At 37.7% G+C, this 23,224-nt stretch overlaps 1 protein-coding gene across 7 annotated transcripts in view; it reads left to right on the plus strand.

Annotated features, from left to right (window-relative positions):
- The window catches only part of EZH2 (enhancer of zeste 2 polycomb repressive complex 2 subunit), a 59,325-nt gene that overhangs the window by 28,905 nt on the left and 7,196 nt on the right, over positions 1 to 23,224 (plus strand). For 3 of the 7 annotated variants that reach the window (XM_050709026.1, XM_050709028.1, XM_035552586.2), the window contains exons 5-13: positions 1,388 to 1,526; positions 4,108 to 4,251; positions 4,801 to 4,903; positions 5,458 to 5,621; positions 14,657 to 14,748; positions 15,738 to 15,978; positions 16,372 to 16,541; positions 16,909 to 17,003; positions 22,495 to 22,535. In XM_050709026.1, coding sequence (XP_050564983.1) covers positions 1,388 to 1,526; positions 4,108 to 4,251; positions 4,801 to 4,903; positions 5,458 to 5,621; positions 14,657 to 14,748; positions 15,738 to 15,978; positions 16,372 to 16,541; positions 16,909 to 17,003; positions 22,495 to 22,535 — 1,189 coding nt within the window. The remainder of the gene's footprint in view (positions 1 to 1,387; positions 1,527 to 4,107; positions 4,252 to 4,800; positions 4,904 to 5,457; positions 5,622 to 14,656; positions 14,749 to 15,737; positions 15,979 to 16,371; positions 16,542 to 16,908; positions 17,004 to 22,494; positions 22,536 to 23,224) is intronic. The other 4 variants (XM_050709030.1, XM_035552588.2, XM_050709027.1 and 1 more) reach the window with 3 other exon arrangements.

The raw sequence follows: 23,224 nt of genomic DNA on the forward strand, positions 1-23,224 counted from the left end.
ACTTCCCTCTGACTGGGAGGACTGATGAAAAAACTGCTTGTACTCCTGAGTCCTTCACTGCTGCTCTCAGGGCTCTGTAATCCCTCTTGATGCTCCTCAGACTGCTCCTGGCTGCATCACTGATGGCCGCATGAAACAGCAGCAGTGGATAATGGTAGTTAGTGTCCAAGGCTTGGCAGCCTCTTGGTGATATCCCTGATACGAGCCCCTGGTAAGCAGCAGACTTCTCTCGAGTGGATCAGGTCAGCAGATGGATGCCTCTGTACCTCTCTCTCAGAAGAGTCATCTGCTACTATCGCCTGTAGTCTTTTCTTAGGTGCACTATATTTAATATAATGAGAAATATTTTCTGAGGGATGTGACTGTCCTTACGTAAGACAAGTGACCAACATACCTGTAGCAGAATAATAATTCTTATGTACTAAAGAGATCTCAGTTCTGAAATAGTTTCCCCATGTAATGGTGATCTCATAGCAACTGGAGTTCAGCCTTTTTTCTAATTAGCTTTACTGTATATGCAAGCTCTAATGTTAGATTTCTGATAAAGGTGTTTGACTTACTTGAAAAGCTTAGCTTATTACAAATCTTTGTCACAGCATTTTGTATACAAAGGCTTCTGCTAAAATGGTTATGATGATAATCACAACAAAGCAATTTAAATAACTAGTTTTATCACTGTAAATACAGAGTTCTTCCACACTTTTTTTCTACTTGCTTTCAATTTGTCAGTATTTGGGTATTTGCACTGCTGCAGAATGATGATCAGCAGGAAACTTTGCATTGTCTATTTTCCTAACAATAGAAGGCTCTTTTGAAATGCTGGAAAACACAGCTGAGTATCAAGGTCTGTAAATTCTACTGATAAAACTTTGGGTTATTAATGTGGTAAGTCTGGATATAGACAAAACAAATCTGAGAATGGCATTTGGATTAAATAGTGTGAGGCATATTTCTATGCTATCTGTTTAGACAACTTGAATTTAGAGTCTTTCTGTATCATGTTTTCTTATCTCTAGCAAAGGAATGAAAGGGTGATTTCTATCACACATTGCTGAGAGAAGCAAGGAAGAGAGAATGAATTTATCAGTGCAAGCTTCCCAAAGCTAGGTAGCTTATTGTGTTTCTATAGTAGAAGTTTTGTTGCAACACACTGCTGACCTTAATGTTAGGAGTTGGTGTCAGCATCTTGAGCCTTTCACAACTAGTGCAAAAAGTTGTTAAATAAAGATGAGGGTTTTGTTTTTAGTTAACTGTGAATATGCTAAGTGGTGAAGCCAATTTAACTGTTATCTAAACAGTTGTAGATTATGAAAACAGCAGTGCTGTTTATGATATGGCCAACTGAACATGCAATTTAACAACGATTATGATCAAACGATTTTACTAGGTAGAGGATGAAACTGTTTTACATAACATTCCGTATATGGGAGATGAAGTGCTTGACCAGGATGGTACCTTTATTGAAGAGCTTATCAAGAATTATGATGGGAAAGTACATGGAGACAGAGGTGAGCCCAAACACTCAGGTATACTAATCACTTCTTTCTACATAAATAATTTCTGTCAGTTTTATTTGTTAAGGCCTGATACTTGATTGTTACAATAGTATCTCTAGAATGCCTGTGCTGTGTAAATGTTGGATATAATAGAAATCCTTATATAAATATAGTGACTTTCATTTTCATAAGACTACAAAGTATTCAAGTATGGAGAAATTAAATGCATTTTTTTTTCCAAGACCATACAGTGATTCATCATAATGTCTAAGCGAAACATGGAGAAGTTTTTGGTGTTCGATGTTCAGGGCCTTTGAATATAGTAGTATAACATCCAGATGTGTGTCCTGCTTAGCAGAAAGTGGCAGGAGAGGCATGCAAAGCTCTGATTATAATAACACTTACAAATTACGTTCAGTAGAACAACCTTTTGTGGGTTTTGATTTTCTTCCCTTACCTTCAAGGTGTAAATAACTTTTCATTGGTTATCACAAATGAATTGTATCAGAGAGTCATAGAATGGCTTGGGTTGGAAGGGACTGTAGAAATCCATCTAACTCCAACCCCCCTGCTATGGGCAGGGACACCTTCCACTAGACCAGGTTTCTTAAAGCCCCATCCAGCCTGGCCTTAAACACTTCCAGGGATGGGGGGAGGACAGTGTCAAATGCTTTGCGCAACTCCAGGTAAACGACATCAGTTGCTCTTCCCGTATCCATCAATGCTTTAACCCTGTTGTAGAAGGTCACCGATTTGCCCTTTGTAAAGCCAAGTTGGCTGTCACCAATCACCTCATTTTCCATGTGCCTTAGCATAGTTTCCAGGAGGATCTGCTTCGTGATCTTTCCAGGCAGAGATGAGACTGACTGGCCTGTAGTTCCTTGGGTGGTCTTTTTTTCCCTTTTTAAAAATGGGAGTTATTTCCCTTCTTCCAGTCAGTGTATATGTACCTATCTACAGTATGTATATGTATTCACATGTGTAGCTTTTTCTTGAATCAGTAGATCTGTTTGCTCTGGGTATCCACTCAGAATGGCTTATACAAGCCTAATTTTATAGTTGTAAAAGTTTCTCTGACTATTCTGCTTCCCCTTCACAAAAACATTTGTCCTGTTCTGCTCCCCGCCCACTCTGTCCCAAGCAGAATCATTTCTTGCAGTGCTACTTCTTACATTCCTGTTAGCTTACATTCCTGTTAGTGCAGGAGTGACTAAGGAGGAAAACTACATTTCTGAGTACATTTTGTGTCACTCATGAAAGTTAAGCATGTGATTCAATAGTAAACGTTACTTGGTCCTACATCAGTCTTGCTAATGTCTTCAGGATAGATGGTGCCTTTATATTTCTTGAAGAACATCACTGGTTTTTGCCTTTGGATAATTTTACAAATTTACTGATTTGTTGTTGACACTCTTGTCAGAGAACTGATTAGATCAAAATGTTGACATTACTAATAAATGTATTATATTACTGATTTAATTTATTATTGAGTCCAGCTTTAAAATTAATCTCCTTTCACTGCCTTGAGTCCCACGTTCATGATGGCAATAATTCAGGTCCTTCGTACCTGTATATCAAAAGTCAAAAGAATGCTTTTTATTTTTCCAGTAACTGTTTGTGTGGCTATAATGAAATTTAAATGCTGTGGAAATCTGTAATCCAGAGGCATTTCCTTTTTTATATTTATATATATATATGTGTATATATAATGAGCCATAATTATAAAATAGTTTTGTAGTTGCACTTTTGGGAGAGAAATTCTCACTAATCTATGTGGGTATGTTGAGAGTCTGTTTAAAACATCCAAATACCTGCCTCTTTCCGTTATATGCATATTAATAAATCTATGAGCTTCCTTCAAGTTACAGTGTGACATCCACCCCTGTTCAAGTTCAGAAGCAGGGTGAAAGCACTACAGTTGCCACATGGTTCAGTTATTTTTTGAGAAGTAACAGCAGTATGTCAATGTACAGTTTTCCTCTCTGCAAAAAATGCCTTTTTGTGCATCTGTGCTGCCCTGTGAGTTTCACAGCAGAATCTGAGCTAAAAAGCAGATGCACGGCATTGTATCCTTGAGTTTTCTTGTGAAATTGTTGTTTATATTTCCTTGCCAGTGACATCTACAGTAGTGGAAATAGATGCTAAAAACTACCAGCCAAAAGTCTCTCTGGGGATTCCGTATCTGTCTAAGGATAGTTTCATAGTCTGTTTGCATGCATTGGCTGTCTTTGTATGCATAAGGCTGGCTTAACCCAACAATGTTGGAATTGGGATTCTGGTATAAAATCTCTTAATCTAGGTAGTAACTCTACTCTTTAAAAAAAAAAATCTATCAAGGAAGAGAGATTTATTCTTGTTTACTGGTATGAAGAATGGGGAGTTGAAAAAGAATTTTCAAAAATTTTTCTCCCCATCCTGGTTCTCAGGTTAAAAAATGAATACCAAGTATTTTTAATTCTTCTGAGTTCATACATTGAAACAAAGAAGGAAAAATACAAATTTGTTTTTCATAATTTACAGCTTTTGCCATAATTCAAGTGTAGGGAGGATTAAAAATATTTCATATATACCATGTGCTTTTCTGTTCACTCCCAATTTTGCTGAATTTCAGAATGTGGATTTATCAATGATGAAATATTTGTTGAGCTGGTCAATGCACTTGGTCAATATAGTGATGATGAAGATGATGATGATGGAGATGACAATCCTGATGAAAGAGATGACAAGCAAAAAGATCGGGAAGGTAACAGGATGGGTATGTCTGTCTGCAGACCTTAAAATTTAAGACCAAAAAAAGCTTTTTTTTAATCACTTGGTAAATTTGTTCAAACCCTTCAACTTAATAGTTTTCAGATCTAAAGTAACATCATTTTCTTCATCATTTTCTTTGCCATATAGCTCAAGAAATTTACAGAGAATACTACAAAAAATGCTTTTGTCAGCTTTTGTTTCTCTCCAAATTGAGACAATCAAATGCTCAAAAATCAGTTGGGAATCTGTCTAATAAATGCTTTGGTAAGCCTCAGAAAATGAAATAATATTATTCTTAAGTAGACAGTTCTGAATTGCCATCTCCATCTGCTGGTGAAATAATGTTTTCTCCAAATTTTATTAGTACAGTTCTGTCAGCAGGAAAGATCACTTTAAGGAGTTTAATTTAAATTCTCAGTAATTTAGAAATAAAAACCTTTGTTTCTTTTTTATTAGGATTTTGGCGAAGTCCCTCTTTGAACACCTCCTTGAAGTAGCAAAGGAGCAGAAATATAATTTTTGTTTGTTTTCCAAAATTTTGCTTCTTTGACAGAGAAAGAAAGTCATCCACCTCGGAGGTTTCCTTCTGACAAGATATTTGAAGCCATTTCTTCAATGTTTCCAGACAAGGGTACAGCAGAAGAACTGAAAGAGAAGTAAGAAAGTATTTCTTAGTATATATTGCTGTGTTGAATTATGAAACAAAGATTCCTTGACTTCATTAAGTATTTGTTGATAAGGAGTGGTCCCCCTAGCTTCCAGGTTCTGTGGCTGTTGTGTAACTAGTGCAAGTGATATTTGAAGGTAATTGACTGTTCTCTCCAATTGAGCCAAAAAATAGATGTTTATTAGCTTTCTTTTCAAACTACTGAAAAGTGGTTGCTTGTGTGTGCTTAATGCCATTTTCTTGAAGTGGTAAAATAAAAGCTGTTTAAAAAAAGCCACCTTTTTCGTGTTAGTAATATATATGAAGAGGTGAGTTTCAAAGTAAATACGTGCGTTCCTAGCAATTTTATACTTGTGTTAATGAGTATAGAACTAACGTGTCATATTACTTGCTGATGAACCTTTCTAGCTGACACACTACCTACCATTTTTTGTAAAAAAAAAAAAAAAAAAAAAAAAAAATTGTCACTGAAAACAGAGCGGTACTTGTAAAAATTTGTTTTTCATTGTACTGAATAAACAACTTGTATTTCTTTCTCCTAAGATACAAAGAACTCACTGAGCAGCAGCTTCCAGGAGCTCTTCCTCCTGAATGCACACCAAACATTGATGGACCAAATGCTAAATCTGTTCAGAGGGAGCAAAGCCTACACTCTTTTCACACACTCTTCTGTAGGCGCTGTTTTAAATATGATTGCTTCTTGCATCGTAAGTACAATTGTATTGTGCTTGTATCTCTTGCTTTTTGCAAGTCAGGAAACTTAACATAAGATGCAATACAGAAGGAAGTAAAGAGAAATGAAAGCATTACTATCACTAAAGTTTACAAAAGTAATTTGTCCATGTTGACACTATTTTGTAGGGAAAACTACACCTCAGAAAATTGAATGCACCTGCTTGGGGTTTATGCTTTTTGCATTTAGGAATGCTTGTAGAATTGCAGGCTTAGACCAGCCTGTGATGTTATTTCTATTTATCTGGTCTTCAAGAGAACTACCCTTTTTCCCACTGTTTCTGTGTTACACCTTTGCGGTTTGTGCAGAGAAACTGAGAATGGAATATGATTCTGTATAAAAATATTTGGTTATTCAACAGACTTGCTTTGTCTTTTAGGAGGGAGAATGAATATCTATCCACAAACAGTTTTATCTTTCATTCTCTCAGGTCACTTTCACCTGCCTGATGATTTGAAAAAGAATAGTTTCAGACAGTTGAATTTTAGTAACTGTGATATCCTTTTCACTGAATTCCTTTTGTGTTGACCCATGCTTTTGGGGAATTCAAAAAGTGTTAGCAATGACATTAGTTTCCATTTGCAAAATATGAAGAGTAAGAGAAATTCGGAACTGCTAATTGAGACAATTCATTCTCTGAGAATGGAGTCAAAGGTAAAGGGGAACCTAATGGTCAAATATGAATTGGTTTGGACCTTAGTTAAATACTACGATGCCCTTTATTTCAAATACTTTTTCTCTTTTGACTTAACTGCTCATACGTATGTTAGACTGTAAGTATAAATGCATATTCATCTGGAAATCTTCATGCTTTGTCAGCAGCTCCTCATGCAGCATGCGTGCATTCTGCCTGTATTTGTACTTCATCCAGAAGGCTTTACACAGTGCTGGTGCTTTTTAGTATCCCTTAGTTGCCTCTTAGTTTGAGGAGGAAATGGCGTTGTCCTTACATGGGGAGGGGTGGGGAAACTTCTAGTTTCATCAACATTTGTGGCTTTTGGAGTTAGGTCAGTTAGTTTCACTTTCTCCCTGTATTCTTTTGGAAGGTCTTGCTTGAAAATACATGCAGAGAAGCTCTTACCTCTCAGTGTTTAAGAAAATAAGTTTTTGTAGATATAGCTGCTGTCTTGTCCAGCCAGCTTCAACATTGTGTGTCCTGTGAAGCTATAGGTACTGTTTAAAAGTGCCTTAGTTGCCTGAATGACTCATTTCAAGAAGTGTTCTGCGTGCAGCTGTAGTCTGTAGGACAGGGAAGTGAAGCTGTATGCTACCTCTTGGCAAATATATTAGTCAGGAATTTCTTTTGAGGAGATTTGACATTGTCAGTAGTCTCAGGGAGTTTGAATGCCAGTATAGTTTTCTTTTTCCAAAAGCATTTTGGTTTTTAAGTCAACAAGAAAGCACTGTTCAGATGCTTTGAGAACAAACTTCTTACAGTAGTGCCCTAGAAGATTTTAGGTATTTCTGCAGCAGTGTTTTTTTGGCCATTTTTCTCAGTATCTTTTATAAACTCGGAAGAGTTTTTCACTGAAGTTATGGGCTCCTTTATGCATATACTCAATTATTAACATAGTTCATGTAGATCTGCTTTTATATAGATATACCTTTCATAGTCATTTTTGAAGAATGCTAGAAATAGAACCGAACAAACATACATATGTAAGTCTGTGGGCCCTTCTGAGATACACCTGTGAATGCTGAGTGAGCTGGCAAATATTGTAAGGCCACTCTCAATCTTTGATCAGCTGTGGCAACTCAGAGAAGTGCCGAGAGACTGGAGAAAAGCAAGTGTCACTCCTATTTTCAAGAACTGCTAGAAGGAGGACCCAGGGAGCTGACCCAGGTCAGACTCACCTCGATCCCTGGAAAGATGATGAAACAGCTAATCCTGGCAAGTATTTCCAGGCACGTGAACAACAAGACATCTTGGGAGTTGTCAGCATGGATTTACTAAGAAGTCATCGTACTTGATCAACCTGATAAGCTTCTATGATAAAATGACAGGCCTTGTAGATGATGGGAGAGCAGTGGATATTGTCTATCTGGACTTCAGTAAGGCCTCTGATACTGTCCCCCATAAGATCTTCAAAGAGAAGCTGTTGAAGTATGGGCTGGATGAGCACACAGTGAGGTGGATTGAAAAATGGCTGAATGGTGGGACCCACAGGGTAGTGGTCAGTGGTGCAAAGTCTAGTTGGAGGCCAGTAAAGAGCAGAGTACCCCAGGGGTCAATACTGGGTCTAGTCCTAGTTAACATCTTTGTTAATGATCTGGACAATGGGGTAGAGTGCACTCAGTAAATTCATGGACAACACAAAACTGGGGGGATTGGTTGACCCACGCATCCATCCAGAGGGACCTTACAGGCTTTGCAGGAGAGGTGGACTAGCAGGTGTGCTTCAACAAGAAATGCGACGTCCTGCACCTGGTGAGGAACAAACCCATGCATCAGTATTTGCTGGGGGTCACCCAGCTGGAAAGCAGCTTTATAGAAAAGTCTCTGGGGGTCCTGGTGGACACCAAGTTGAAAATGAGCCAGCAATGTGCCTTTGCTATAAAGAAAGCCAATGGTCTCCTGGGCTGCATTAAACAAAGTGTTGCCAGCAGGTCAAGGAAGGTGATCCTTCTCTGCTCACCCTTGGTGAGACCATACCTGGAGCAATGTGTCTAGTTCCGGGCTCCTAGTACAAGAAAGACATGGACATACTTCAGAGTGTTGTGGATAATTTCCTGGTCCAGGTACTAGATAAACCAACCAGAGGAGAAGTGTTACTGGACCGGGTGCTCACCATTGTAGATGAACTCATTAGAGAGGTCAAGATCGGAGGCAGTCTGGGCTGCAGTGAACACGCCCTGGTTGAGTTTGTGTTCTCAAGGAATATGGGTTTGGCAAAACCCTGAACTTCTGAAGAGTGAACTTGCAGTTGTTTAAACACCTAGTGGGCGAGATCCCCCTGGAACCCTCTAAGGATGCTTTTCTTAGAGTGCAAGAGCTTTCCATCCCCATGTATAAGAAAGGAAGAAGGGAAAGCAGGAAATGGGCATGGCTCAGCAAGGACCTGCTGGTCAAACAGAGGTGTGAGAAGGAAATGCACAGGCAGTGGAAGCAGGGACATATGGTCTGGATGTACAGGGATGCAGTCCAGATATGCAGGGATGGGATTAAGAAAGCCAAGGTACAGGTAGAACTAATCTTGGCAAGGGATGCAAAGACAAGCAAGAAAGGATTCTATAGGCACATTGGTCAGAAAAGAAAGGCCAAGGAGAGTTTATTCCTTCCCTCTAGTAAACGAGAAGGGAGAACCGGTAATAAGAGACATGGAGAAGGCTGAGGTACTCAACTTCTTTGCCTCAGAATTCACTGCCAGTCAGGCTTCCAACATCTCTTGAGTCCCTGGTGATGGCTGGGTGAGCAAAGTCCCTCCCACTGTAAGTGAAGAGCAGGTTTGAGACCACCTGATGAAACTGAACAGATAAGTCTATGGGACCTGATGACGTGCATCCCAGGGTCATGAGGGAAGTGACTGATGTAGTAGCCAATCTTCTCTCCATCATATTTGAGAAGTCCTGGCAGTTAGGCGAAGTCCCCCATGACTGGAAAAATGAAAATACCTCATTTTTAAAAACGGTCAAAAGGAGGACCTGGGGAGCTACAGGCTGGTGAGCCTCACCTCTGTGCCTGGCAAGAGCATGGAACATATCCTCCTGGAAGCAATGTCAAGGCACATGCAAGACAAGGAGGTGATCAGAGACAGCCAGCATGGTTTCATCAGTGGCAAATTGTGCCTGACCAATCTGGTGGCCTTCTGTGATGGAGTGACTGCATCAGTTGACAAGGGAAGACCAACCAATGTCATCTACCTGGACTTCTGTAAGGCCTATGACATGGTCCCACATGACATCCTGATCTCCAGATTGGAGAGACACGGATTTGAGGGGTGGACCTTTCAGTGGATAAGGAATTGGCTTGAAGGTCACACCCAGAGAGCAGTGGTCAATAGCTCTATGTCCAAGTGGAGGCTGGTGACGAGTGGTGTCCTTCAGGAGTTTGTCTTGGGACTGGTACTATTTAATATCTTTATCAATGACATAGACAGTGGGATTGAATGCACTCTCAGCAAGTCAGCAGGTGACACCAAGGTATAGTTGATACGACAGAAGGAAGGGACGCCATCCAAAGGGACCTGGACAAGCTAGAAAAGCAGGCCCATGTGAGCCTAATGAGGTTCAACAAGTGCAAGGTGCTGCACCTGGGTCAGGGCAATCCCAGACATGAGGACAGACTGGGAGAAGAACTCATTGAGAGCAGCCCTTCAGAGAAGGACTTGGGGGTTCTGGTGGACAAAAGGCTCTGCATGAACCAGCAGCGTGTTTCAACACAGAAGGCCAACTGCGTCGTGCGCTGCATCAAAAAATGAAGTGGCCAGCAGGTAGAGAGAGGTGATTGTGTGTCGTCCCCCCCCCCCCCGCTCCGGCTCTGCCCTTGTGAGGCCCCACCTGGAGTACTGCGTCCAGGTCTGAGGCCCCCAGCACAAGGAAGATGTGGAGCTGTTAGAGCGGGTTCAGAGGAGGGACATGAAGAAGATCAGGGCACCTCTTCTGTGAAGAAAGACTGAAAGAGCTGGGGATGTTCTGCCTGGAGAAGAGAAGGCTCTAGGGAGACCTCATTGCAGCTTTTCAGTACTTGAAGGGAGCTTATAAAACAGATGGAAAGCAGCTTTTTGCTCAATCAGATAATGAGAGGACAAGGGGGAATGGTTTTAGACTGAAAGAGGGGAGATTAGGTTTAGAGTTTAGGAGGAAATTCTTCACTGAGAGGGTGGTGAGGTGCTGGAACAGGTTGCCCAGAGAGGTTGTGGATGCCCCATCCGTGGAGGTGTTTATGGCCAGGCTGAATGAGGCCTTGGGCAGCCTGATCTAGTGGATGGATTTTTTAAGGTCCCTTCCAACCCAAACTACTCTATGATGAACTTCTACTACTACTCTATGATGAATTTCTTCAGATTTTCAGGGCCTTAACAGAAGGAAGAATAATGTTTTCAGTGTGGAGGCATTCAGAACACAGCTATGTGTCAAGACAGAATGTGAAGTTACCTGTAATGATTATGCTTTTCATGACAGCTCATGCAGCATGTTCATTGTTGCTGACCTTTTTTTAAAAAAAATCTAGTTGATCATTGCAGAGAGACCTTTTGAAACTGTGTTTGCTATGCAGTAAACCAGACTGGATACTGGTGTAGTAAACTGATGCTTCTGTCACCATTCCCTGAAGACATAATCCAAATCCTACCTCTACAATAAATCCCACCTCTATGATGACTGGTCACTGCTTTGGATGCATTGCTTCCTTCTGCTTTTTTTCTGTAGTGACAGCAAAGGAAGAGGATTTATTTTTTTCCCCTGTGTGTGTGTGTGACTAGAGGTAGGAATTTAAGAAGTGAGAAAATTCACTTTTATGACCTCTTCGCTTTTTGTGAAGTTTTAAGACTGTTAGTCTAAACACGTTGGATTCACTCGTGGGATCTAATTTGTAAGCAGAAATCTCTGGAGAAGGCATAGAGAATTGAAAAATAAAAAGTACAAGAATTCTGTTAGTTCTGTTTTTGATCTTATAAATCCCATTCTTAGAGTCTGTTTTTGTTAAGTTTATCCTTATTTTATATAGTTTCAAATCTTCATTGCAGAAAGTTTGAGTTAAATATTGGAAAATTTATCATTAGGTTTCTAATATGTCAAGTCCCCTTCATGAGCTGGCGATCCCTTTATGTGCAGGTGATGACATTACTGAAAAAATCTTGTGTACCGACTTCATTTGCTGACAGCAAGGAATTATGCCTAAGTGTCTGGACTAACAAAGAATTTAGAAGAAGGAAAAATATCAGGTAGGGAGAATTTCCCAAATAGCTTGACTGTGAAGCAAATGTACATTTCAGGTTAAGCTATTGCCTGTGTGCTTTCATGAAAAAGTTGAGAATTGAGCCCGCTGGGGATCACAAAGATGGAAAACATTCATAGTGGAATAATTTTAGAATTAATTTAAGGAAATTATTAAAGAAAATGAGTTTAGTTATTTAGAAAATTCTACAAAGTCATCTGTTTTGGAAAAAAAAAATTGTTTGCAATATTCAGAATACAGCTATAAAAAGTTTTATATCATGCCCTGGTCCTTTCTTTTGTAACAAGTCTCACAAATACCTTGCAACTGTTGTGGTAGATTCTGGTTATAGTGGTCAGTACTATATGCTGTTGTGTGTTTTGGAAATAGCAGAATACAAGATACAATTTGAAGATTAATTTTAAGGTATAGCATATTTTTTGTCTGGTTGGTTTAAAAAGTCTAAGGATTTGATTTACTGCATTACAAATGAGAAGGATTTCTTTATTATCTAGTGGAAAAGAAAATTTTAATAAGTAAGCACTTGTTTTAAATTTTAATAAATAAGCACTTGTTTTAACTTGTTTTAGGACCTCACAAACTTGGAAGAGAAATACTTGTATTGCCAAGTGGCGTATGTAAAAATAGTTTTGATTTCTGCATGTTGCAGTGGTCTGACATGGATCGTGGCTAGCAAATATTTTACTGTTTTTGCATTTTTGCAAAATCATTTTCCTTGTGGTGTGAAGAGAGCGTAAAACAGTCAAGCTTGAATGAATAAAATGGTATACGATGCAAATTTAAAGATGCATTGTTGAAAAAATGTGCCTTTTCCTTTCCACTTTTTGTTGAGAAACTCCCATCATCTCATTTCTCAAAAGCTGGAAAAGGGTGGAATAACTTGGCATTAAATTGCATGGTTTCTTATTTAAATTATTTTAACTACAGAACACATGAACTCTTCAAGGATATATGAAACATGAGAAGTGACATGCTACATAAAAGATTTTAACTGATATGTGGGGGAAGAGAGGAAGAAATGCTAATAGCAGCAATGTGCATAAATTACATCCATATACTTGTGTGTAAATAATTTTTACATATCTATATGTCAAAAAGTGGTAAATTGAAGCTTTTTTATTTTTCCAAATTTATAAAACGTAATATATATCTGTGGAGAAAAAGATGCAATATTTAATTAGTGAAATATTTGTATCCTTTTATACCTTTTTAAGCCCAGCTTTGGGAAAATACATTGCTTCCCTGAAATCCCTATGTACTCTTGTCATCAATACAGGCATAAAATTACAGAATTTGCAATGAAATTTTTACCACATCATCCCTTATGGGAGAGGGGAGCATGCAGTGATGGTTTTAAGATGGAGTGATTTCACCAGAGGAGCTTCCTGAAGAAGCACTCATTAGCTCACCTTCCCTGTGGGTGCCAAATCAAGTGCTTGTGAAGCTATGTTGCAAACCAGATCACTGAAACATGATTTCCTTTTAAAAAACCTTCTTTGAAGACACATGTGAGCTCTGTCCATAACAGCTGACAGATATTCTTCTTTAACAGCGGAATAACTGCATTTAAAATGTTCAATCTTGAAGGCATAGTGGATTGTTATAAAGAGAAGCCTCGTAGAATCTAGAAATGAGTAGGAAAAGCTATGGTGGTGATCTGTTGAAGAAAGATGTGAGTTTTCTTAATACAGAAGAGCCCTTATGGATTAATATGGGTGAGGGGGAGAGATTTGTTCTTTCAGTTCACACAGTAGCACTCTTTATTCACCAAGTGATGAAAAACTTAACTGTGACTTACAGTTGCTTAACTGTAACTGTGGTAAAACTGCAACATAAGTTCTTCTGCAGTGCTTGGGAATCAGTATTTTCAAACAGGAGTCTCTTGTAGGCCTTCATGGAGCATTATGAAACAGGAAAGCTAGAACTGAGTCCTATATGTTTTTTAAACTTGAGTACATTCTCCATTTTTGTTCTTTGAAGGTTGTGTATGTCATTGTTACCACATTTAGGGGAAAAAGCTATTTCCTGTATTAAGCTATTTATGTGTATTAAAACAAACAAAATCTTTGAGGATAGTGTTTTTTTTTTTTTTTTTTTTTTTTACAGAAAATTGCAGAAAACTAAGGATAGTATTTTTGAAAAGCTCCTAATACAACAGGGAACAACAGAGATAGAACAACTTGGGAACTTTATGTGAGTCTGGCTACAGGTTTCCCAGACTTTACTTAAGTAGGGGATACTGAAGAGTTCCTGATGCTTCCAATGAAAACAGGAAAATCAGTCTCTCTGGAAACATTCTGTTGGGAAGCTGTTATCAAGTGAGGCTAGAGCTAGTAGAGACAAGCTCTAGCAAAGGAATGGCTAGGGAACTTTGTTACCCTGTTGTAAAGGTGGTAATGTGGCATCTGCAGCGTATCCAGTTCGGCTTCATTGTGGGTCACCATTCTGCAACTTGAGTGCTCTACAGATGCCATCAGGATACAGGAAGAAATAGTTCTCTGCAAGTTGCAGACTTGACTGTGGCTGTTCTGATCTGTAGTGACTGTGTGCTGTTAACTCATTTTTACCTTGCAGCTAGGTTAGAGGAACTGGACTCCTACTGCCTGTTGGCTTAGTTGTGGTGCTAGTAAATACTAGAGTAAAAATGCTTGTAAGACCTTCTCACTAACCAGAATGAAAAGTGGGTCCGTCGCATTTGTAAAGTGCATGGCTTTTTTTTGACAAGATAGAAATGGAAAATGTGGTTCTTACAGCTAGAGAGATGAACACTTAATAGGAGAAACCCTGAATAATTCTGTTTAACTTGGTAATCAAGTTTGTCCTGTTTGTTGGGAAGGGAGATAGAGCAAGTCTTCCTTGACATGTGAAACAAATGTGGTGATTGCCTTCACTGATATAAACAGGCATATGCAAAACTTACCCATCTGCTTTCCATGTGTAATTAAGTGGTAAGTCAAATGTCAGTAGATGGAGTATATTTTGTGTTTTTCTAGTTTTTATCATTTTTATGCTTTTTTTGGTGAAGTCTCGGTAAACTTTGTGTTTTGAATATTGTTTGAAGTTACCTAATGCATTTTTTTAAGATTTAAAAACATTATTTTTTGATTCAACAGCATTCCATGCAACTCCTAATACTTACAAAAGAAAGAATACAGAAACAGCATTAGATAATAAGCCTTGTGGACCTCACTGTTATCAACATCTGGTAAGATTTCAAATAAACTGTAAGAATTCACTAAAGCAGAAATACTTATAAAACAGCAAGCTGCACGTAATGTTAGGACATGCTAGGTATGCAAACATGCCTGTATTTGTGGGCCACTTGGAGTCAAATCTGTTGTCTTCAGTTTTTGTGAAAGGAGAGTGTTAATCACCAAATGAAAGTCTGAGTATGAATAACTTTTAACTCTATTAGATGTAGTCTGACATAGTTATAGGGAAGCAAGATCGTTACCTCCTAATGACACATTGCTACCATTGTGTCTAACTTAACTGGATGTTAAAGACTTAGCTCTCATAAGTTACATATCAACTAAAAATTGGACAGGTTTAGTTTACTGAAGGAGAGTTATATCCAGTATTTGTGTTTTTAAGAAACAACCTGATAGAAATTAAGGGGAAAGTGTTAATAATATGGTTTCAAATTTCTCTCATACTTGCCCTAAATTTTTTAATGTGAGAAACTACATATCTAGTTTTCCAATCTGAAAATGTACTATTGTCGTATCCCTTTTCACTAGAAGGCAAACTGCCACTGATTGTATTTTGAAAAGTGTAGAATGTGTACTGTTTAGGCAAGAAAAGTTCTTGTTCTGAAGGCCATTCTCATTGGGAAATTCTCATTCCTTCTGTCACCTAGGAAGATGGAAACTTACTACTGAATTATTTTTCACTTGGCAGCCAAAATGAAAGTAGAATTGAAATAAATACTTTGTAAATGTAGATTTATTCATGGTAACATCAGAAATATTCATGTTCATGATAGAAGACTTGAACACAGACATTAAAAACAATTTGCATAATCGGTATGAGTAAATTAACTGGAATTTATGTATAAATGATTAAGTTATAGAACAATGTAGAATAACGCAAGCCTGTAGAGTATGTAAGTAGAATCTGTTATCTGCCAACCCCAGGCTAGAGGTGAAAACACCTTTAAACTCTTTACTGAAAATTGTAGTGTTTTGTGTTTAGGAAGGTGCAAAGGAGTTTGCAGCTGCCTTGACTGCTGAGCGTATAAAGACACCACCAAAGCGCCCAGGTGGCCGCCGAAGGGGAAGACTTCCAAACAACACCAGCAGACCCAGCACACCAACAATAAATGTATTGGAATCAAAAGACACAGACAGTGACAGGGAAGCTGGAACTGAAACTGGAGGAGAAAACAATGATAAAGAAGAAGAAGAAAAGAAAGATGAAACATCTAGTTCCTCTGGTAAGCTTCTTTAATTATTTCCAGTGCTTGAGAGCATGAATCCAGATTATGCCATGCAATCTTAGAAACAATGTATTTGAAATGTATGGAAATCAGAGAAAAAACAATGAGTTTAATAGAAACATGTAAAAAAAAATGTACAGATTGTCTCAATTATGTATAGAAGTTAGATGTGTAGTTTGAGTAGCCACAGTTACCTAATTTTAATCTTTTCCAAGAGCTGTGTGAAAATTGCTGTTTTGTTATAGTACTTAAATAAAAGAAACAAGCCAAAATGCAGGCTATTTTAACTACATTTGAATAGGTTAATAATTTGATGTTTGTAAAGGCTGTGGAAAAATTTTGAAACATAACCTTACATTGATCCATGCTTTCAATAATTATTTATTACAGAAGCAAATTCTAGGTGTCAAACACCAATAAAGATGAAGCCAAATATTGAACCTCCAGAGAATGTAGAATGGAGTGGTGCAGAAGCCTCAATGTTTAGAGTTCTTATTGGCACCTACTATGACAACTTCTGTGCAATTGCTAGACTGATTGGGACCAAAACATGCAGGCAGGTAAGGAGGGGGGAAACTATTACTAAGGATGATAGTATTTTATTTTCGAAAACTGAAGTACAGAAGTACTAGCACTGAAAGAGAAAATTAACTATTTTTCTTGTTTTTCCTAAGAATGCTATGATACAGAATATGTGACACATATAAAAGTTAGTTTTAAATTTTTTTAATTAAATTTACAGGAAGTTGTAGTCAGACTATCTGTTCTTAAGGAGAAAAATAATAAACTTTAAATATATTGAAAAGAGACTATGACTGGATATAATCTGTAAGATGTTGTTTGGAGGAAATCATATTAACTTAGAAAATGAGCAACTTTCTACTAGTGAGAGATTTATCGTGGATGTATTATGGTATCTCTTGTTAGGTGTATGAGTTTAGAGTAAAGGAATCTAGTATTATTGCTCCAGTCCCTGCTGAAGATGTTGATACTCCTCCCAGAAAGAAGAAAAGGAAACACAGGTAAATTTGTTACTAAATAACCTTAGCATAACAGTAAATTGGAGATGCAAGGGATCAGAACAGAAATTACTTTGAAAGAAAAATCATGCAGCTCCTCTCCTTTTCTTTTCAAAAGCAAAATTTGCAGCAATAAAATGAAAGTGTGCTGTTTTCAGACAAAAGCACTACCATGTAGGCAAGCATAACCCTTCCACTTCCCTTCCCTCCCCCCTTCTTTTTAACCTCTTAAACAGTCAGATTCTGGGTAGGTTTTATTGTTGCAAATAATCAAGTTTAATTTAGAAATACTCATCTATACAGATGGTTAAAACATTCAGAATATTTCAGTATAATTTTGTTTCAGCAATAAATAATAAATTTACAAGCATGATTGTGGTATTCAGTAATGATTGTTATTTTGCAAATCAAAATCTATGGTTTTATGTTGAAATATATTTCATCAAAATTCTATTCAGATGATCAGTAAGAAAAATGTTTCAGGAAACTAGGATTGCATTTTTGGGAGGGGTGGCAGTGGGAATTCCTTTATTGCACCCAGCGTCATTATCAACTAAACTTCAACTGAAGAAACAAGTTAATGAAGTATTATTTAAAGTGTGGCTGCAATTAAGAACCTTCAATTAAGTACAAAATAAAGCTATTTGCTGGAGCTAGAAAGACCACCTAAAACAATTCCTGTTTAAGTTATAAACTTACTGTCCTATGTCAGTGAAATATAATCTTCTTTGTTGAGAATCCTGAAGTTTGAAAAATGTGACAACTTGTGTGTTGTGATCATTTTTATTCCCAGGGATAAGAAAATAGGAAATAAATCAATAAATAAATGACTGAAAATTAGCAAGAACATTCCTTTCTGCAAGGAATAAGTACACTTTTTTCCATATTTCCTATTTTTCCCTTTAACTTTCCTTATCTTCCCCCAAGTTCATTCTTCCAGTTCTTCTCCCAGTAATTCTAGGTATATTTATTATTTTCAGGGTTAATGAAATTCCTAATGTTGGTTCAAAACCTACTGTTGGAGTAGAGTGTTTCTGCTTTGTAGCACAGAAACAGCTGACGTAAGCTAGGAAAAAATTTGGTGAGCATCTGGAAGAGATTCTGTCTGTTCTAAGCAAAACCTACATTGATTTAATGTTTTTGGCATAGCTTTCAAGTTTGTGGCAATTTTTTGGGCTTGGCTGTTTAAATCTGGAGTTATTAGCCACAGTGTAAGTTTGGAATATTCAGTTGGGAAGCTTGCTTTCAGGTTCATGCAAATTGCTATAAAAATAGAGGCACTACGTTTATTTGGAAAGTGCAACTAAAAGTACTCAAATTCATTTTAAACTGAAATGGATTGTATGGTTAATGGATTGACATTGATTTGGAGGAGTTTGAGGACTTTTTTGTTTTAAATAAATGAAAGAATATACCAGTATGTGGGGTTTCTTGATGTTCCTTTCTTCCTACTAGTTGCCAATAAACAACAACAAAAAAAACCTTGTATGCCAGTGATTTGGTTTTGAAATGCCTTTTAATTATTTTTAGCCTTAAGTGAAGGAAGAAGTTATATTTTTCACTTGATTTCAGAGAATGTGGCAATCAAGCAGTCTCCACTCTACGTGCAGCAGTCTTTCATAAAAGGAAAACCGTTTAGCCCATCTACGTACAAGTGTAATCTGAGCACTGTCTAAAGATGGCGCACGATCCTAGTAATTGGGAAAACCATCTGAAGTCTTCATCTGGTTCTTATGTTGAGTCCAGTTTGATTTTACTCAGTCATCGCGTCTATCCAGTCCTAGAGGCAGGATAGTTCTTTCTCTTCTTTGCACTTCCCCATTGCAAGGGACTTGCTGGTCTGCAGGTTTTACATGTGCAGATGTGGTACACAGCCTTTAAGGAAAAGCAGCATTTACCAAAGAGAAAAGCAGTGGTAGAGGACTTAATGACATTTTCTATCTGATTTGATAGCAGATTCTCTTATAAGGCTTTTTGTTGAATTTCTTTTTAAATATCCACATAGTATGATAAAATGACAGTTCTGTTTTGTGAGTGGAGCTGCCATTGTTAGCTGAACGGCGTATTTCCCATGTGGCCTTGTTTGTACTCACGTAGGCATACTGAGCAACTAGCTGGCATGACTGCTCCCATTTGGGATAGTAAAAGATGCTCTCACCTTCCTTCCAGTGTCACTTTAGCTAGATAGCTGTAATAAGACCTGATCAGTGACAGGAGAACTTTTTAGGTAGTTATTTTTTGGAGAGCTGGTAAATGTTAGAACTTGTCTTATATATCAGAGATTAACTTGGCAGTTTGTGACAACTCTGCTTTGCTAGCAGAATAAGTACTTTGCATAAGAAGCAGACAATAGAAAAATCTGAATAAAGAATTCTTCAGTACTGTTCATTCTCTTATGTATATGTTTTCTTCCATTGCTGGGAACTGAACTGCACTTGCTTTAATCAGCACTCTTCCCTCTGCATTGTTAGGGATCTGTTATCGATTGCCATGTAATGCTGCTGCTTGATTTTATTCTTTTTCTCCCTTCCCTTTCCCATCCTCTATTCAGATGTGAGTTTACTTACTAAACTGTATTTGAAAGTATTTTCTTTTTTTCCTATATTTTCTCATTTTCGTCCTGCTGTCCCTAGACTACTGTTCGCTCACTACATGTGTTTGAGTAGCTAATGCAGTTCTGCCTAGAGTTCATGTTGTAAAGATGCATGTTAGCAAAGAAGAAAACTCATTTTGACAGCTGATGTCATAATGCTTCTGGAAATGCTTCTTTTCTAAGGTGGCTATCCTACAGATGTTAGCAGCCAGATGTATAAATCCACCTGCTTATTCAGAATTCTGCCACTGAGTTTCCAATTTATTTTTTTCTGATACCTTGTGTTGCAAGTGCTTCCTCAACTTTGTCTTCTTCCCTTCAGTTCTTGGTGCACAAGGCCCGATCTTGCCTTATATTTCTGGTTTAGATAGCAGATTATAGGGCAGATGAAGACATCAGTCTGCCTCTGACAGGGTACTCATTCAGGCTTCAGTTCTGTGTACTACTAGTAAGGGGAACTTACAGTGCTTCCTGGCAGCTTTTGAAAGTTGCAAGAAAATGATCACAATACTTGATTGTGCTAATCAAACCTCCTGTCTAACTGGTCAGTGTTGGCAGCTCCATGCTGCTGCCTGTCATTGTCATGGTCACACAGGATGCCTTGAGTTCCTTTTTTGCTGAGGTCTCTTAGCCTACGACACAGTCTCTGTTAGAAGTGTGACAAAACTGATGCCTTTTGTCATTGTGATTTCCATGCAGAATTTTCTATCTATCTTGAGTTGTTAGTATTCTGAACTTTTGGTTGATAATGGCAATCTTTGTCATATTCAGGTAGCCATGTCAATACAATCCACTTTTGCATAAAACCAAAAAGTCCCAGCAGGCAACTAGTCAGCAAGTGGCATTTTATTGTAAGGTATTAGGATAGTGCTTAACTTAAATATCTGTATCTATAGATATTCATACTAATTGCTAATGAAATAGTTTAAGGAGTGTATCCACACAGAAAGTCTTGAAGGGTTTGGTATGCTGGTAGGTCCTCATTACCTTAAGCTGAGACAAATTTCTGTGAAAGAGTTGTTCAAAAGTAGCATATAAGTTTTACTTGCCAAATACCAGCCAGGAAAAAAAAATAAAGGTAGCTTATGCATTACAGTAACTTAAGTCAAAATCATACTCCTTCCAATTATATGGGAATGGGCTTCTTATATAGTCAGTGTTTCATAATTCAAAAATATATGTTGGCATCTTTTTTTCCCTGTTCTTCTCTTCTAGAGTGAGTCATCCTTAATAGGAATGTCATCTATTATAGTGTTCTGTAATTCTGATAGTCTTCGTTTCACTGCCCTCTCCTCAACTGCATTAACTTGAATAAGTTTGTCTCTGGATGTTTCTAACTTGTATGGGTTTCTACAAATGTTTGGAAGAAAGTTAGCTGTTGATAGCTCAATGAAGTCAAACAGTAAGGCTTTGAAAGGGCAATAGCACAGAGAATCTTGTTTACCTAAAACTATTGCATGTGACAGGAGGAGGCAGCAAACAACTGAATTAAAGCAGAAATTGAGACAAAGCTTATATAAAAGAAAGTACCAGGTAAAAAAATCCTATTTGGGTAGGTACAGCAGAAGATAATTTTTCAGAACACAGACTTTGGACTGTTGCATTCACTGAAAGGCAGTACAGCTGTGTAAGTGTTCTGTGCTGAGGAATTTGAGTACAGGTGTTTACTAGTATTTCAGACCAGTTATAAGAAGTAAATTTGCACAAAGTAAAGTTGCTAGATGCAGCTAGCAGCATATTTCATAGTTATTTCATTGGGGAGTGAGAGTTGTTCTATATTCCTTTGATGTTGCTATATAATGTACTAATAAATGGCAAGTATCAAATTTTGAAAATCCTAACTCCAATTTAACTTCTTAAAAATTTTTTATTCACTGAAATTCAGCTGCTAACAAAAATGCATAGAATTGAACAAAAACTAAAAAAAAAAAACACATGTATTTCTACTTTTAATTTTAAGGCTGCTGAAAATTTCTAAGTGTGTGTTTGGTACCTGAGGTCCAGACAGATATTTTCGCTTGATTATGTCTGACTTTGCTATTCATGATAATATTTTACTTGCCCACAAAATTTGCAACCTGAAATGGCTACAAAATAAAGAAAACGGGTAATCATAACTTGCAAGAACTTGCAAGTGTAGCAAGCTGTGCTGTGATAAACAAAAACGTGTTATTCCAACAAACATGCATTCCACAAACACCCCAATCTCCTACCCCCAAGCAAACTTGCAAAAGCATTGCTTAGGTAAGGTAACAGAGAAAGAGGACATTGAAGGAAAACTATAACTATGTCAGAGGAAGGCATATAATACACATAAAGTTTGAAATAGAAGGGAAATGGCTTAGCAGTGTGATCTCATGTTGTCACATATTTGGAGATTGGCAGATGAGGGGTAATACCTGGTTATGATCTGTAGGAGACTACTAGTGTGGTGCTGAGCCCAAGTCCTGTAAACAGCTGACAGACTTTCACTCCTTTATTTAGATGTGCCCCTGTATATCTGCAATTTGATACCTGCTGCTGCTGTTTCTGCCCACTAGAAGCAGTTCCAGCAGTCACCTCTTTGCAGGGTTCCTTCAAGGCCATCCAAATTTAAATCATCTCTAGCCTGGGCTGGGTGGGGGCTTCTCATGTGTACAATTCTGGGACTAGAGTAATGCAGTGGTGTGGGGAGAGGGAGGGATTAGCCTGCGGAGTGTTGAGTTTTGTCAGCTCCAAGAGACTAGAACAAGGTGGTTCTGCTGCAACCATGTCTGATGTCTGTGCAGTTAGCGGATGTTCATGTTACCAGAAACTCACCCATTTCATATCAAGCATGGGTGCAAGATGCAGATATCTTTCCCAGCCCACTGCAGGAAGAGTTCCTGTCAACCTTCTTGTGTTTGTTTTGTGTTTTTGCAGGTTGTGGGCTGCTCATTGCAGAAAGATACAGCTGAAAAAGGGTTAGCATCTTTCCATTCAATTTATGTCCTGAACTTTTAAGATCCTACTATTGCTATTTTGGTTTGTTTGTTTATTTGTTTGTATTTTTTAATGTCTAGGTCATTGTATACATTCCATGGGGAGCTAGAGATCATAGGGGAAGTAAATAAATAAATCTCATTACAGACATAGTATGGATATAAAATATACTACATTGTTTAAATAACTTATTGGAAATACTCCATAAATCAATGAAAATGGTAGGAGGCTGAATTTACAATTTTTTAAGTATGGTGTCATTAAAATACATAAAACAGTATCAAAAATAGGAGCTGCAGTAAAAAGCAGCATTTTTTAAAAAAAAAACAGCTTATTATAGAAATTGTTTTCTGAAAATTTGTTGAGAATGGTTGGGACTTTTACCAACGAATAATCAGTTTGTTTCTCTCACCTTTTTTGTTGCTGGTTGAGCATTTTTGCAAATATATGCAAACCCAACAAAAGCTCAGGAGTATTAACAGCAAACGTAATTTATATTGCACCAAATTCTCCTAGCTGCTCTACAGGTAATGCTAGATTTTCCACTAGTAGTCCCTCCTAGCCTGTAAGATGTTAGCATTGTCTGTATTGGAAAATTGACTTTGGAAAGCACAGTGGTATAATGACCAAGTATTATTTTGCCCAGTGTTACCTGTTTTAAAGTTGACTG

The sequence above is a fragment of the Cygnus atratus genome, chromosome 2 (genome assembly GCF_013377495.2).
Source record: "Cygnus atratus isolate AKBS03 ecotype Queensland, Australia chromosome 2, CAtr_DNAZoo_HiC_assembly, whole genome shotgun sequence".
Lineage (NCBI taxonomy): Eukaryota > Metazoa > Chordata > Aves > Anseriformes > Anatidae > Cygnus > Cygnus atratus.